The following is a 16,419-nucleotide window of genomic DNA, read 5'->3' as shown; positions in this document are numbered from 1 at the left end:
GTTCAGGGTAAAATTGTTGCAGGTGTACCAATTTAGGGTTTTTAGTGGTAAAAAAAATAGTTAAGGGTAAAATTGTTAAAGGTGTACCAGTTTGGGATTTTTTACGGTCAAAAAAATAGTTTGGGGTAAATTTATCATAAGTGTACCAGTTTGGAGTTTTTCGTGGTATTAACCTTTTTTTTGTATTTATTCAATTTCATGGAGGTTAAATTTGTCACGAATATACAAATTTGGGATTTTTGGTGGTCAAAAATTAGTTTAGAGTTAATTTGTCACAAATGCACCAATTTGGGGTTTTTTTATGATATTAACCCATAAAAATTCCATCAAAAAGACAGACTTCAGACACTAGATTTCTCATCTTTTCTTACCTTAATGTATTTGATGTTTCAAGTAGGAAAGTTGACATGGAAAATTTTTAAACTTTAGCTTAATGTGCAATATTATGTTTGGATTTTCAATTCGTCCAATGTAGTTCTTAAACTATTTTTAGACGTTCAATGTGATATCTCAACTCTCAATTTGTCCACTAATCCTTCAACTTGTCATGACAAAGTCAAAACATCTCCTTGTACTATTCACACGGTTTGGTACTTACATTATTGCCAAAATTTTAGAATATCTTTTCTTTCTGTCATTTTCCTAAAACAACAAAAAGAAATGTGATATCTTTTATTACCTTTTTTATCTTTATAAAAATTACACGGTCTCATATAAGATTACGATCTCTACAATAGTAAAAGTGGAAACTCATCTAGAGTTGTATCGGGTTGATATTCCAACTTTTTTTATGGCTAAGTGTTTTCAAAATAAAATCTAAAAATTGATACTTGTACTTATATGGGACTATGTAATTTTTTTTCGATCAAAATTCTCAATCTTTTGTGTTTCGTGTTTTATAAGGACTAATATATGCAGATAAATTAATATCGTATATCCTTATGAAAATACTTAGACATGAAATAGCAGGAATATCAACCCGATACAAATATAAATAAACTACTTTTACTATTTTAGAGATTATAAGTTAAATTTTGCTTAAACGAAACTATCATAGTATTTCCAAAAACCAATAATGTAAACAGATAATAAAAAGATAGCACATTATTTATTGATTTAGAAAAAGGATTGTGATGAAAAGATATTCTAAAATATACGAGCAATACAATGAAAACTTGTGAATAAGTTCTAAACAACTTATTGGATCTTGTCGGAAAGTCGAGGAACTAGATCAAACAAATTAAAAATTAAAAGACTGCATCGAATACTTAGGAACAATTTAACAATCATATTGAACGAATCAAAAGTCGAAGAACACAATATACATCGGATCAAAGTTCATAGGCTATTAGTGCCATCTTCCCTTTCAAATGCTTATCATGCTTGCGACGTGATCTTTGTTAATTGACACAATAGATTTAAAGTTGGAATCAGCGTACTAGAAGTCTTAAAATTTATTGCGAAAATGCATTTGAGTTTCAAAACTTTCAATAAGTGCAATCAATTCCTAAAACTTGTCAAATTTGTGCAATTAAATCCTTATATTAACATTGTCATTCGTCTAACAGAAATTGTCAACGTGACATTTTTAAATTAAGGGTTAATACCATGAAAAACCCTAAACTGGTATACCTGTGACAGTTTTACCCGAACTATTTTTTTGATCACAAAAACCCCCAAACCCCAAACTGGTACACCTGTGATAAATTTATCCCGAAATATTTTTTTGACCACGAAGAATCCAAACTAATACATATGTAACAATTTTACCCCGAACTATTTTTTGAACACCAAAAACCCCATACTGGTATACCTGTAACAATTTTACCCCTGAACTAATTTTTTGACTACTAAAAATCCCAAATTAGTACATTTATGACAAATTTGCCCTCTGTTAGTGTCCATTAAATTGGATTAATATCACGAAAAATCACAAAATGTAAACTTGTGATAAACAGAGGGATAAAACCCAAAATCGGTACACCTATCAATTACCACGAATCATTAAACTTAATAATTTGACAGTAAAATTTAACGAAAACTAACGGAGGGTAAATTTGTTATAGGTGTACCAATTTGGGGTTTTTGGTGGTCAAAAAATTAGTTTATGGGTAAAATGGTTACAGGTGTACTAGTGTGTGGTTTTTGGTAGTCAAAAAAATAATTTGGAGTAAAATTGTCACAGGTGTACTAGTTTGAGGTTTTCTGTGGTCAAAAAAATAGTTTGGAGTAAATTTATCACAAGTGTACCAGTTTTAGGTTTTTCATGGTATTAACCCTTAAATTAATTTCTCGCTCCTGCGTGACATTTTTATTATTATTTTATTCAAATATTATTTAAATTAAATTTTTATATTTAAATTAGATTAAAAAACTAAAAAAAGGTAAAATTCTATCTTAAAAAAACAATAGTGAAAAAAACACAAACATAAGGGAGTCTAGCCTGTGGGGTGCTGCCGCCGTCGCCATCGTCGCCCATTGGAAGAAGGGTCGGTGACCTTAGGCGAGGGTGGAGGTAAGGGTCGGCAAGACTTTGGGTTGAGGATGCCCAGATTTGGCTACACTGGCCCTCAGGGCCGCTAACCCTCGCCATGCCCAATCGAGGCCTCGCCGGCCCTTGCTTAGATAAATATGTGAATACAAATTACACACACATATATATATAATATAAATTACACACACACATATATATATATATATATATATATATATATATATATGTCCATGCTAGAGATGATATTCTGTGGGAGGAAATTATCAAATCGCCGTTAAAAACACCGAAATTCAAAATCCTCCCCCCTCTCTCTCTCTCGGTGTCTCGTCAGTTGTCACTCTCTCTTCACTTTCGCCCTTGCTTCGTAACCAAGCATACGATGCCCTACCCCCCGATGAACACCACCATCACCACCGCCACGACCATATAGCTCCGTCTCACTCGTCCCCCGCTCCCTCGTTCCCCTCGATCGCGATCCCGACTCCTCCGCCGCAACCGACCATGCCGCCGGCGATCGACCTCCGATCCCCCGCCCCCCCCTCCGTCCCCGGGAACCCTAAGCCCGAGCCCCCCGCCGCCGGGCGCGGAGGCGGAGAGGGACTCGAGCCTCGTGGAGGGCGGGCGCCGCCGCCGCAGCCGAGGCGGCGGAAGCCGAGGCTCGTGAAGGTGAGGAGGCGCGCGGAGGTGAGGCCGGCGGCGGCGGCGGCGGGGGATGAGGTCGGTTCCGTCTGCAATCCGTTTCGCGCTGAGTGTGATGCCGAGCGCCGAGTGAGGTACGGCAGTGTTGTTAATTTATGTTCGGAGGATACTAGGTTGAGCAACGGGGATGGTGCGATTGGGCCGGAGGTTGAGTGCTCCTTTGAGGATGTTGGTTTTGTATTTGGTGCTCCTCGGAGGAGTTCCGCGCTCGATATGGACTTCTCGGCCAGCGGCGCCACTGCATTTGTAGGTGAACCGGCTTCAGATGATGATGGTGCAAGGGACCGTAGGAAGTTTGAGAGCGCGGGCTTTGTGTTGTTTGGTGCCGAGCGGAGAGATTTGGAATTGAACTCGGGATTGGAAAATGGAAATTCTGGCGGAGATACTCAAAAGTCGGCTTTTGGAAATGGAGCAGATGTGGGAGCAGATTCTGCACGGTCGTGTGGAAACCTTGATGATTTCAGTCATGTTTGCAATAGCAATAAGACTGCTCCAGAGCCAAATTTGAATCTAGGGAAGGGTGGATGTGGTAGAACTGGGCCATTTTCTTGCTGTAAGGAGAATGGCAAGGCCAAGCTGGAGACTGAAGTGCATGCTGGAAATGCAGGCTTTTCTTCTGTTGAGAATGAATATGGCCTTGAATCAGTTTCTGAAAGGGAACAATCCTCTGACGATGTAGAAGAAGCTGGTTGTATTGATGGAAAAGCCTCCAGGAGTAATGATAATGCATTTTTTATGTTTGGTGCTGATCATGGCCAGTCAACATCAGTACCGTGGTCAGAGAAAGGAAGCACCAGGAAAGAGCGTGAGCTTAAGGAGAATGGGGACTCGGGCTTTGTTTTTGGCTCCAGTTGGTTTAGTTTGGGAGCAAACCTGAATACCAAAACAGAAGAATCCAGGGAAAATCTTGAAAATCTGGAACTCCGTGATAATGGTGATTTTAAATTAGGAACTGAGGTAGAGCCCCAGAGGACGCAACCTACAGAAGCTCTATCCAATGAGGGTCACGGGAATGGCCTCTTTGTATTTAAAGGTAGTTCCGAAAAAATTTCTATTCAATGTAAAAGACGGGAAAAAAGTAGCAATACCGGGATGACACTGGATGGTGACAATTTTGGAAATAGGAGCAGTGACTCAGATGAACAAATTGTCAACTTGGGCTCCAATGACATGGAGAATAACAAATCGGCATCTATTTGTAGTGCTGGTGCTGCTGGGAGCAGTAGCACATTAGATCTTCCGGAAAATATGCAGGATTTAAGCATTGAGGATAGACGAGATACTGGTGGTGCTAACGATGGGAATAACAGCACCAATTCTGAAGCTGCATTTGTTTTCAGAAGTGGTCCATGTGTTTCTAACTCTTTCCATGGGAATTTGGCAACTCCCATGGGTCAGACCAAAAATCCAAATTTTGATGGGCTTTCTGATCCTGCGGAGAGTGGGAGTAGTTTCGCAAAGGTTGAAGAGGGTCAATTCATATTTAATAATTATACAAATATTGCTTGTGAGTCTACTGGAATTTCTAGCCACAAGCCATTTATATTTCAAGCTGGTATTAGTGAGAGTTCTGATATGGCTCAGTGCTCTTCTAACCCAGTGAATGATAGTACCCTTGCGGAGAATTTAGACAATAAAGAAAAGTTTAGCTTCACGAACACTTTGGATGGTTCAGGGGCATCTAATGGAGATTTTAGGGTTCCTGAGTGGGATCCTTCATGCTTCAAAGCAAATTTGTGTCAAGATTTGAAAATTGAATTCAATGAAAAGCGTAGAACAACAAAGTATAAAAAGTATAAGAAGAATGCAAAGTTGAGGCAACCTTCTAAAGGAAAGCTAACTGCTGAAGAGGATCATGGGCTGGCTGAAAGCAATTGCCAAGAAATGACGCAAGCTCCGGATTGCTATTCGCCCATGGATTTTTCTCCTTATCAAGAAGCTGCAGCAAACGATCAGTGTTCCAGGCAGAGTTCTTCGGTGACATTGGATGAGTCCATTGCCTTCAGTAATGAAAATGCAGCCTTGGCATCAAGCTCAACAATCCCTACTACCGATGGACATATGGGTAGTTCAATGGAAAGATTAGTCAGTGATGAAGGTAATTCGAAGTTTGGCGAGACTGTTTCAGGTGCTGAAGCTGCTCACTTCAAGCCCAGCACTGATCATCCCTGTAGCACCTTTGGAGCTGCTGTTGCTTCAGCAGAAGATGGAAGTGTTTTCTCAATAGCTGAGAATCAGGCTACTGATTATATGAAACAGTCTGCGTTTGCTTCTAATCTGGATGAAGTAAAATATAAAACTTTTGTCTTCTCTGCATCATCCTCTGCCCAGACTGGTTTACTGGACAGAAAGCGGTTGCATAAAAAGAAAAGTAGAGTTAAAAGTGAGAATTGTCCTTTTGTTATTTCTCCATGTCCAGGTGCCAGGGATGGATCCTTCTCGATGCAGCTTCCAAACTCTTTTGGTACTTCTTTCCCTTCGGACACAAAGCAAGGGCAGGAAGGACGATCTAGACTGTTTCAAGAGAAAGAGCAGAACATTTTGAATTCAAATGGAAATGTCATAGATGGTGAGACCAATTTATCCTCATCTGCTATGATCCAAGAAGCCTGTGAAAAGTGGCGACTCAGGTACCTTTGATCTTCTGTTGTATTACGCTTAAATGGTCATCTCTAATGTGCTAGATTATTTGTGTAAGTTATCGTGGTGAAGGCTGTCCATTGACAGGGTTATTTATTTTGTGTAACAGGGGAAATCAAGCTTATAAAAATGGGAGATTTTCCAGAGCAGAAGAGTATTACGCGAAAGGTGTAAACTCAGTTCCTTCTGGTGAAGCATCAGGATACTGCCTTAAGCCTCTTTTATTGTGCTACAGCAATCGTGCAGCTACTCGGATGTCTCTTGGAAGAATTAGGGAAGCCATTGAAGATTGCATTGCTGCTACGACAATTGATCCTAATTTCCTCAAAGTTCAAATAAGGGCTGCAAAGTAAGGCTCATTCATAGATACTGTTTGGAATTAGAATATGATTGATTCTTGCTGGCTCTTAACTATCTATAAATATTCTTGAATAGTAATTTAACTGTCTTTGAATTAAGTGGTTTCTTATCTTTTTTTGCTTTTCTGAGTCAATATTGTTGTTAGTTTTCCTTCTTGGCAATAGTGTCTCTGCGGAGTAGGCTGGAAGGTAAAAACTGTATCTGTACTCTTTCGTTTTTCCCTGGTAATAATCTATTTTACATTCCATGTTAGTTGACATCGTAAATAGAAATAAAACAAGAGATGCGTGGATAGACTAATTAATTACCAAATGTCTTGTTTGCAAGCAATCTCATTTGTCATCATCTGTCTACATTCTTTAATGGCTGGAGATCTTGGAGAAATATCTTTTACATTTGTCCCCTATGTCCTTGCAGTTGTCATCTAATTTTAGGGGAAGTAGAAAATGCCTCGAACTATTTTAATAAGTGCTTGGCAACCGGTGCTGACATATGTTTGGATCGAAGGCTTGTGATAGAAGCTGCAGATGGCCTACAAAAGGCGCAGGTGATGCTTGTCTACATCTTCTTGTGTGGGTTTTTCCATTTCTAGTCTTTCAAAGTTATCAATACTATGGCTCATCTGTGTTTGTTTTCTGGTGATTAAATGTCAGTGATCTTCTGCTAATCTGTGACTTCATTTTCCATATCTACCATGACATGTTAGTTAGGAGGACATAATAATAGACCATACATCCAAATTTTATAGCAACTACTGAGTTGGGCCTTGCGCTGTGTTTCTCCATGCAAGCCCTTCTTTGAGGCGTCTTTCACTCTCAACTGACCTTGTTTAGTGTTGTGCTTTGAAACATCACATGGACTTCTTTTGTTATATATAAGATGAACAGTTGCAGCTCATACCCAGGTATGGGCTGAGGGTGGTGGTTGAAGGCTTTGAGATTCTTGCATGTGGTGAGATTCATTGCTGAAGTCTCTTTTTGAGCTTTTTTCATCCTTTTGGAAGTCAAAATCCAAACAATACTCCAATCATTGCAAGTCTCTTTTTGAGCTTTTTTCATTCTTCTGGAAGTCAAAATACGCTTATTGCCACTTGCAATGATTGGAGTATTGTTTGGACTATTAAAGGAGCACGAGTCTATTTTTTGTCTTCTTGATGCTGGGTTATAATTAATATGAGAATTGTGGGTAGTAATGAGATACTGTGGAAGTTGTTCTGTGAAATTGATTAGGTCGAGGACGATAACTTTCAGTTTCAAGTTTCGTATGTATCTGCTGCCATTGCTCGGTGTCATAGAACTTGTAAATGATCTCTGGAAACGATTCTTTGTAGCTGTTGCTGGAGAACATGAGGTGGAGTCATTCTAAGCTGTGGGCTTCAAAGAATGAAAGCCTATGTGTTGCCATCTTTCGGATGGAGAGAATTGGTCTATGGACATGGAGCATTCAATCCTTGAGTTTTTGTTTAATTGGGGAATTATGTGATATTTTCTAGCTCAAATTACTCTCTCTCTCTCTCTCTCTCTCTCTTCGCGTGCACACTTTTGTGTTAAGGGATGATAGTGCTTTGTTTGCTCTGCATAGTTTCCGGTGTCTTATCATAAGGAACTCACTTTGATGGTATCCTTCCTAGCAGAAAGTGGCTGAATGTATAAGTCTTTCTACTAAAATGTTGGAAGAGAAGACATCTGATGCAGCAACAAGAGCTCTAGAAATGCTTTCAGAGGCAATATCAATCAGTAAATTCTCAGAGAAACTACTGGAAATGAAAGCACAAGCATTGCATATGGTATGTACTGTCTCAATGACTCAACCCACTGTATTTTCTTGTAGTCCAGATTTCTTCAAGCTAGCTAAGATCTTGAACCATCTGCCCATGTATTTAAAGCATGAAAGAAGTTTCTGGCCTGTCACTGACTTTATTTTTGGTTAAATGCAGCTTCGGAAGTATGATGATGTCGTGAAGTTGTGTGAGCAGTCTCTTAAGTTTGCTGAAAAGAACTTTGGTGCATTAGGTGTGAACCTTACGTCGGATATGGTTGATTCCGACTGTGGAGGAAACTCAGCTGTGAGGCTCTGGAGGTTTTTCATGATGGCTAAGTCTTACTTTTGCCTGGGAAGGCTTGAGGAGGCTCTTGAGTTACTTGAGAAGATTGAGCAAACTGAATGTTATGGTGACAGGTAATGCATCATTTGTCTTGTTTTTTGTTCTTTTTACACTTATATAGGTTAAGGTGCTCTATGCTGGCTGTTGTAGGCACAACTTAGCAATTTCGTTGTATTTTCTTCCATTCATAGGTGCCAGGATAAGATTCTGAAATCATCAGCTTCAGTATCTTCCACAATTCGTCGGCTGCTAAAGTGCAAGGTATGCATGAAAAGGTTTATTTCTTTTTAGGTTGTTGATTTTCATTTTTTGATCTGATTGTGGGACTTCGGTGCACAACATTAATCATGTAAATCGATGCTGCATCCTTCTTTTTTTTTTTTTTGGTTGAAAATGCAGCATCCTTCTTCAAGTGTAAAATTAGCAGCGCTTTCTTTGGATTTGGATACATGGGGCGATTTTGGTATTTAGATAATAACTTCAACTTTCATTTTCACCAAAAAGAAAAAAAGAAAACATTTTTGTATTCATTTTTCAAATTTTAAAATGTGTCTTCGTGAAAATTGTGAAAGTATGTTGTGCTTCTATGATTCAACCAGAAGCATAAAATTCAGTGTTTCAGTGTCAGGTTTTATTTTATGCTATTATTAAACAATTAGTGGTCTTAAATGATTTAGTTAGTAATGAGATGTGTATATAAATGATAGCATAACCTTATACATTATCAATTATGTTTTCCGGAAAACCTTTAGTAAGAAAAGACCTGTTAATACAAATGAATGGGGATGAACTGGTTTGACATGTCTTCCCCTCCCCTCCCCTCATCCTCATCCTTAGTGAAGATTCGTTGGGAACTTTCCTTGTAGCTTCCTTTATTAACTTTTTAAGAAGCTCTTCATTCAGTCAAGCGATGGAGCTTTCCAAGAAGCTCTTCAATTAAACAAGTCATTACAAAGTTGAGGGATAGGGTTACAACATATTTTCAAGAAAAATGTAAGTGTATCTCATCCTGGTAGCATGGAGGTTCATCTGAAAATATGCCCAAGTTGGCATCTCAGCTTCTAAACTAGACTAGATGCAAACGTCAGAAGAAACTCAATGATGACTTGAGATTCTAGCCAGTGAAGTAAACTGCTTAGAACATGTGGCTTTGTTTCATAGCTAAAATATCTTCTTTATTTTCGCCCATAGAATGCAGGAAATGAAGCCTTTCGATTGAGAAGTTATGCAGAAGCAGTAGAGCATTACTCTATTGCTCTGTCAAGCAATGTTGAGTCACGACCTTTTGCAGCAATATGCTTTTGCAACCGAGCTGCTGCACATCAAGCTATGGGCCAAATTGCTGATGCCATTGCAGATTGCAGTCTAGCCATTGCACTTGATGGACATTATGCAAAGGTTTCTTTCATACTTGCATGTTTAGCTATACCGTAGCATAGATTTATATCATGCGCGACCCGTCCTTTTAGATGACAATGGATCTTGGGAGACTCCGCTTCTTAATAGACAAGGCTGATTTATTGCTAGTTACAGTTGGTTGCTCATCTGTTTATCATTTCTGGCTGTACCTGCATACTGATTTCCTGTGGCAAATTACACATTTCGTATTTGAAAGTACTTTTGACATTTCACAGCGGCAACAGAAATGCCTGTCAACTATAACTAGGTGTTAGGTGGCTGATTTGCTCATATATGTGAAGTAAAAGTTTCTTGATGATGTAAAACATTTTCATATTTAAGGAAGGCATTCTGTCTTTGATTTGATTATCATTTAATGTGGTGGCTGGATTCACGTAAGTCCATGTATCAAGACTGAACTTTGTGCATCTGATGCACATTATACTTGAACTCACCACTTTATGCTGAGGCACTTGTTTCAGCTAGACACTAGACACAGATATGGGTACAACGGCAATTCAACGTTGAACTTGTGTGATCATAGGCCACTAGGTTAGGCTTCTGTTTTTCCGGCCTTCATCCTCAATATAGGTTAGTTTTGCTTTGTTTTTTTCTTTTTGTTCCCTTATGTTCCAGCTTTGTCAAATAAAGTACAAATGCAGAACTAATCTTCATTTCTGCTGATAGTAATCTCGGACCTGCTTTTTTGGAGAACAAGATAACTAGATGTTTAGATCCTGTGGATCTGGTTCTGGTCAGATTCACATTTTTTTGTGGTTGTGACCTGCTTTAATAAAGACGTATCTTTTTAAAGGCTTCGACCCAAAAACAGGACCTTTCACTTCACGACCTCCAGTATACAAGGCCTCATAACATCCACTCCCAAAGAATCTTAAATTGTGAAATCCACCTCCGAACATCTCGATTAGATTTGGGCATTTAAATTCACCAAATGATGAAGACAAACCTCTCTCTTGATGTTAATTCATATTATGAACTACTTGTCTTGATAAATTACGACACAGCAGGACTTAAATACCAAATTGAAGCGTGTAAAATTTTCATATGATATATGGATATGTATCTGTAGCCATGTTCTAGTTCTAATTTTGGATACTCTTACTTGTGCTCTATATTCTGTTTCCACATGGGAGAGTTCTTCTAGTAGTTAGCTCTAAGTTTTCCATAGATGTTCAGTACAACTGTACCTAATTCGTCAATGCTTCCGCAGGCAGTTTCTAGAAGAGCAACCTTACACGAATTGATCAGAGACTATAAACAAGCAGCTAGTGATGTCCAGAGGTTTATATCTATTCTTGAAAATCCATCTCATCAAAAGACTAAAGCTTCTGGCACATCGGGGGAGCTTGATAGCAGAAATAATGAACTGAGGAAAGCTAAGAAACGCTGGTCCTTAATAGAAGAGGAAGCTAAGAAAGGAACACCATTGGATGTTTACCTAATTTTGTAAGTTTTTCAGTCACTCAGATAGTGGAATTTGTATTGCTTTGCCACGTTGTTTGTAGACAATATACTTTCTCTCATAGATGGTTTGCATCACATGAATTAATTTTCTCAACCTTGCTGCACGGCATTTTTTTTTTAACATGCACAAATTTTTTAGACATTAGCCAACATAGCTGACAGCCCAATGCCCAAAGTTCTCTTAAGGTCCTCCATCATCACCATTAAATGATCGTGCTTTGTGTAATCTTGAAGTTTAAAAAGTTAAATGGCATGGATTTGGAGTCTGAAAGCCTATTCAAGGCTGCTCCACAGTATGTAGATATACTATTTAGACAGCAATGGGTATAGAAATTTATCTTAGTGGGGGCAAAAAAATTGATCAGTTAGTAGTTTAATAATTAAGACATTGCTCTAACTCCTAAAACTACCGTAAGATTTTATATTATAGGTTTTGTTTGTCTATAACAACTAAGTTTTCAGGTATGAATTGTTTTTATCAATTTGTAGAGGCAAATTAAAATGAAAATATTTACTTTTGACTTAGTTTTATGGTTTGTAAAAATTCAATGGGTCAAGAGTTTGTTGAAGTTGACATATTCCTGAGCTTTGGAAAATGAGTTGAGGCAAGAGCTCCCACTACTCAAAAGCTAAGTCTATCCCTAGTTTTAGGCTTGACTGAGTAAGACTGCAGTATCAATAAATGTGATCTCAATCAGTTGGAGTTGACACAAATATCACGTTAAATTTTACTTGTCAATTATTCTTCTATCCCCCTTTTTAGTGCTGCCTCATATTGTACTTTGATGATGAGAATTGTGAATTCTTGTGCTGCTTTAATTTAAAGTTGTGATTGATGCACATTAACTCTACCTCTGAAAAGCTTCTATATGGCTTTTAAACTGTCGCCAAACCATATGGCAGGGGAGTTAAACAATCCGAAACAGCAGCTGATATCAAGAAAGCATATCATAAAGCAGCCCTAAGGCATCACCCAGACAAGGTTTTTAGTTCATAATTCCAATTTAATACATGACTACATTCTTTGCTCTAATGTTGAGACCTTACCGGCAGAGTTTTATGTCTATACTTGTCCTTATTTCAATTTAGGCTGGTCAGTGTTTTGCAAGAAGTGAGAGTGGCAATGAGGGACTGCTCTGGAAAGAAATCGCAACAGAGGTTCATGAGAGTGCAGACCGTCTTTTCAAAATAATTGGAGAAGCATATGCAGTACTATCAGACCCCTCAAAGGTTTGTTTTCACCTATTTGAGGACTCTAATTAGAGAGCATGTGGGTGATCAGCATTTTGTTAGCAGTGTTAAAGTGGATTAAAGTCTTCTGAATTTACATAACCTAGGTGCTTACTCCATGTGTTAATATTGTTGTGTCTTGGTGGACACCACACTAGCTCTGTCACCTTTAGGGAGAATTTTTTGTTTGACCTTTTTACTTTTGAGTTTCCCTTTATACACTGACCAGAGTACTTGAAAAAGAAATAGAGAATGGTTTGCATTTGAGCAAAGAATTAAGAGATGCCCATATTAGACTGATCAGGGATCCATATGTATGTCTCATTTGTTATGATCAACTTGCAAACATGGATCCCTGATCTGTATGAGTATCGTTTTGAAATGATGACCTTTTTTGGCTGAACGAGTGATTGACCTTTTGCGAAAAGTCCAACGAGAGATGTCCACTGCTGCAGTTTATGGAGGGCTTTAACTGATTTTGAAATTAAATTATTCTTCTGTTACAAAATCAATCAATTTTATGATCTTTTTAAATTGGCTCGTTCTAATGAGCCATTTTATTAATTGTGGCAACTTCTTACTTTTTTGGGAATAACACTGGATAAGTACAGTGGCTTTACGATAAGGAAGTCTAAATTGAGCTTTATTTTAGTAAATATGTCAACTATTGTTACTTTTTGAAATGACGCTGCTAAGTATAGCGGTTTTATTCCAATAAAGAACGCCAAATTGAGCTTTTTGGTATTTGAATGGCGGGCTACATAGTTTGTAATCTTTAACAATTAACACCTTTTTGTTAAAGTCCTCCAATCCGGGGACATTGGCGGGATCTGAACATTATTTCTAACTTACAATATTTTCTTTTCCTCTTTATAGCGAGCAGAATATGATCTTGAAGAGGATATAAGAAAAGCCCACAAAGAGAGCAGTGGATACGGCAATTACAAGAGTGCCTCACATTTCCAAAGCTCTCCCTTCGAGAGAGGCTCCAGCAGGCGGAATTGGCAGGAGAGTTGGAAGACACATGGTTATTCACGCTCCCAATGGTAAGAAGCATTTACAGTTACTTTGGAAACTGCACGGGATATCCTCGAAAGCAGTCGACAAGAGCAATCATGCTCAAAGTTCCACCAAAGGTTGTTTGGAGAAAATGATGGAGGGGGTCAGGTCTGGAAACTATCGAGCTATGACTAAAGACGAACACATAGCAGAGATGGAACTCGCTGGTTTAAGATCGCCTGTTTCCTCTGCGGATACGGGAGATGTCCACCGTAAGGTACACGGGGCAGAACAAGCCGTTTGTCTTATGCCCCAGCAAAATATACCTGTTCAATCTTAGTTCTTTTCCTTCTATAATATTATAAAATCACTGCAGGAAACCAAGTACTCTGCAGTTTGTCGTATTTGCTTGGATGGCCAAGCTAGTGCAGGGTCTGGTAATTTTTTGGCTTCCAGCCTGCGTCATCTTCTTGCTTATAGGCAAGAAAGACCTGGTTTTGTAGTTTAGGAGTCCCGTATCGGGGGTATCTTTTGATTACTTGTACGCCATCATCCCCTTCGCGATCTACTTTTCTTATTTATAATCGAAAGTTGTTTGTCTTACAGGATTCTCTAGTATGCATTGTTCCATTCTTCAGTGTCTTTGAACCTCGCCTCGATGAAATTCTGCTCCCTTTTCTCGCGGTTTAGATAAATGGCCTCTTTGTCTATGGTTTCGTGGGCATATCACGGCCTTGGTTCGGATGTTTCGGTAAGAGGACTATTGTTCAGTGCAATCTCTAGGTGAACGGGCATATGTCTACAAGTAACGTGTCGGTGTTGATCTCTGTTTCCCTCTTTTCATTTGCTTTGCTATCATGGATCCACTCATTTTCTATCAACCTCCAAATTTGAAGTTCATCGAGAAATCGATCGACATGGATGATGGTGCATCTTCAAAAGCAGATCGTTCGCAGATCATTGTGTTCTTCTCTGAAAGAAAAAGAAAAAAGAAAGAAACAAAGAAACAAATCACCAAAGGCCCACCCCACCCCACCCCTCTTATCTCCACTCAAAAAAGGGACAATGGTCGAGCACTTTTCACTGTAGCGTGAAGACAATTCACTTTGATAGTACCGTGCGATGTACGGATTCTGACCACATCAAAAAGTATAATGATTTTATCGTTCGGCATTGTTATGGCATATACAAAAGAGAAATCGTGAAAATCGTTTCGAAAATTGAACAAAATAGAGATGACAAATCACCAAACATATCGAAACTTTTAATTTGTTGTTAACTTTATCATGGTAGATCATTTACCGATCCATCCATCTATTTAATTATTTTTATTATTATTACATCATAAAATTTAAACTGTGTGTCTATTATGCGTTTAGAAAAAATTAGAAGCTCGCTAATTTGCCAAAATACGGATATATTATTGTTAACACCAAAAAAATGGCCAACTTGTCGACATGGGAAACCCAGGACAAAGGCATGAATTACACGTTCCATCGTCCACGATCGTAAAAGGTGATATCCATTTTAGTGCAACAGTGATGGTTCAATAAAAATAACATTTGATTAAAGATGATCGACAAGTGTTTGTACCAAAGATCATCAAGTTGCCAACGTAAGGGAGATGTGACAGAGGCTTGAGGCGACATGGAAGCAAGGATCATCAAGGGACACATGACAGAGGCATGAGGCAACGTGGAAGCAAATATCGTATAAGTTGCCAACATAAGGGACACATGTCAGAAACATGTGTCCTGTGTATGACCCAAGATCATCAAGTTGACACGGAGGTGCATGATGGCGATCTATAGATATAGCAATCGATATCAATGTTAACACGTCAATAACAATTCGATCGTTGAAAAATGATGACGTAGGTTCAAAAATGATTGGGAAGAATACTAGTGGATATGATCGACAAAACCCGCGAAAATGCAGGCGAAAGATATCGAGGTGACGTCATGGCGCAATTACAAGCCTAAAGTCGTAGGAGGTTGAGTAATGTGAGTCATGAAGTGGCTGGCATGTGTATTTTAAGGGAACAATTACTTGACAAGGTGGATCATGAAGCGCTTATCACTTAGTGAATAAGATCACTGGGATGCTTACTGTGCTTGAAAGCAATGATCATAGGAAGAACACCAGTGCACAAAGTATAATGAAACCGCTAACGAACAATTACTACATGACCGTTACAAATATCACTAGTCATCAATCGTCGAAAACCGTTTCGCACAAATCAAAACAAAATAGTTATTTTTCAATTATCTTTAAAGCTTTCCTCACACGATACTTTCAATTTTCCCTAGTTGTAACTTGCATCATTCGCATCGATCGATTAAATTCCGGCCATGTATCTTTATAATCTCAGACGCGTTGTTAATTAATATTCCCGGCGTGGTATTTTGGTGCACTTTGACCCCGTCGTCGTTTAAGTTCCGGCAACGTTTATTTACATTTGTACCTGCTGTACTTTTTGGGCTTTGTTGTCGATTAAATTTTGATTCCATAATTTGCCTGGATACCTTATGTGCGGAATCGTCACGAACTCGGTCTCCTTCATTTAAAAAACCGAACAACTTTTGGTTAAAGATATTTCGTCGCGGAACCAATTTCGGCTCCCTCACTTAATTACAATCAAAGTAAATGATACTATTTATCACCTACGTGTCAAATTGAAAAAAAGGAAAAGAAAAAATAATCCACAATGCTATGAAGACCACAACATCAAAAAGTCAACGCTTCACATTGATCGTAACGTGAATTTATACATAGAGGTTTGCTACTTTTTGCAAATGTAAATACTTTTTACTTTGATAAAAAAAGTAACATTAAAATACATTTAATAAAGATTGAGTTTTAGAAAATAAATTTTAGGAAATATTCAAGAAGACGGACAATCTCTTTGTAATTATAATTTTTTTATGCAATAATTTTTTTAAATATTTTTCAGATAATTGTATTTAGTTAGATAGATAGCAGGAATAGTAATAGAATGAAGTATGGGAGT

The 16,419-nt window shown here is 38.3% G+C and overlaps 1 protein-coding gene across 2 annotated transcripts; it reads left to right on the top strand.

Annotated features, from left to right (window-relative positions):
• The first annotated feature begins 2,812 nt into the window (after nucleotides 1-2,812).
• LOC115678635 (uncharacterized) lies at nucleotides 2,813-14,027 on the top strand. Of its 2 annotated transcripts, XM_030602025.2 has the most exons (11): nucleotides 2,816-5,823; nucleotides 5,943-6,182; nucleotides 6,611-6,740; nucleotides 7,827-7,979; nucleotides 8,130-8,371; nucleotides 8,489-8,558; nucleotides 9,489-9,695; nucleotides 10,927-11,162; nucleotides 12,084-12,162; nucleotides 12,270-12,410; nucleotides 13,287-14,027. In XM_030602025.2, the coding sequence occupies exons 1-11, from the start codon at nucleotides 2,996-2,998 to the stop codon at nucleotides 13,458-13,460; spliced, it is 4,500 nt and encodes a 1,499-aa protein (XP_030457885.2). In that variant the 5' UTR covers nucleotides 2,816-2,995; the 3' UTR covers nucleotides 13,461-14,027. The 2 variants fall into 2 exon arrangements, with proteins under 2 accessions (XP_056171351.1, XP_030457885.2); XM_056315376.1 differs by lacking the exons at nucleotides 10,927-11,162; nucleotides 12,084-12,162; nucleotides 12,270-12,410; nucleotides 13,287-14,027 and having other exon boundaries at nucleotides 2,813-5,823; nucleotides 9,496-9,604.
• The last annotated feature ends 2,392 nt before the right edge of the window (nucleotides 14,028-16,419 follow it).

This window comes from Syzygium oleosum, unplaced genomic scaffold, assembly GCF_021117445.2.
Source record: "Syzygium oleosum isolate NSW1041296 unplaced genomic scaffold, Sole_v2.1 Sole_v2.10, whole genome shotgun sequence".
NCBI classification, from domain to species: domain Eukaryota; kingdom Viridiplantae; phylum Streptophyta; class Magnoliopsida; order Myrtales; family Myrtaceae; genus Syzygium; species Syzygium oleosum.
This window is presented reverse-complemented; position numbering and strand designations above follow the sequence as displayed.

Bases quoted from the DNA above. Each gene is read 5' to 3' on its own strand.
- LOC115678635 (XM_030602025.2), top strand. From the start codon at position 2,996: ATGCCGCCGGCGATCGACCTCCGATCCCCCGCCCCCCCCTCCGTCCCC. The intron at 8,559-9,488 runs GTATGCATGAAA...TTTCGCCCATAG, and splicing joins GTCGGCTGCTAAAGTGCAAG to AATGCAGGAAATGAAGCCTT. The intron at 12,163-12,269 runs GTTTTTAGTTCA...ATTTCAATTTAG, and splicing joins TAAGGCATCACCCAGACAAG to GCTGGTCAGTGTTTTGCAAG.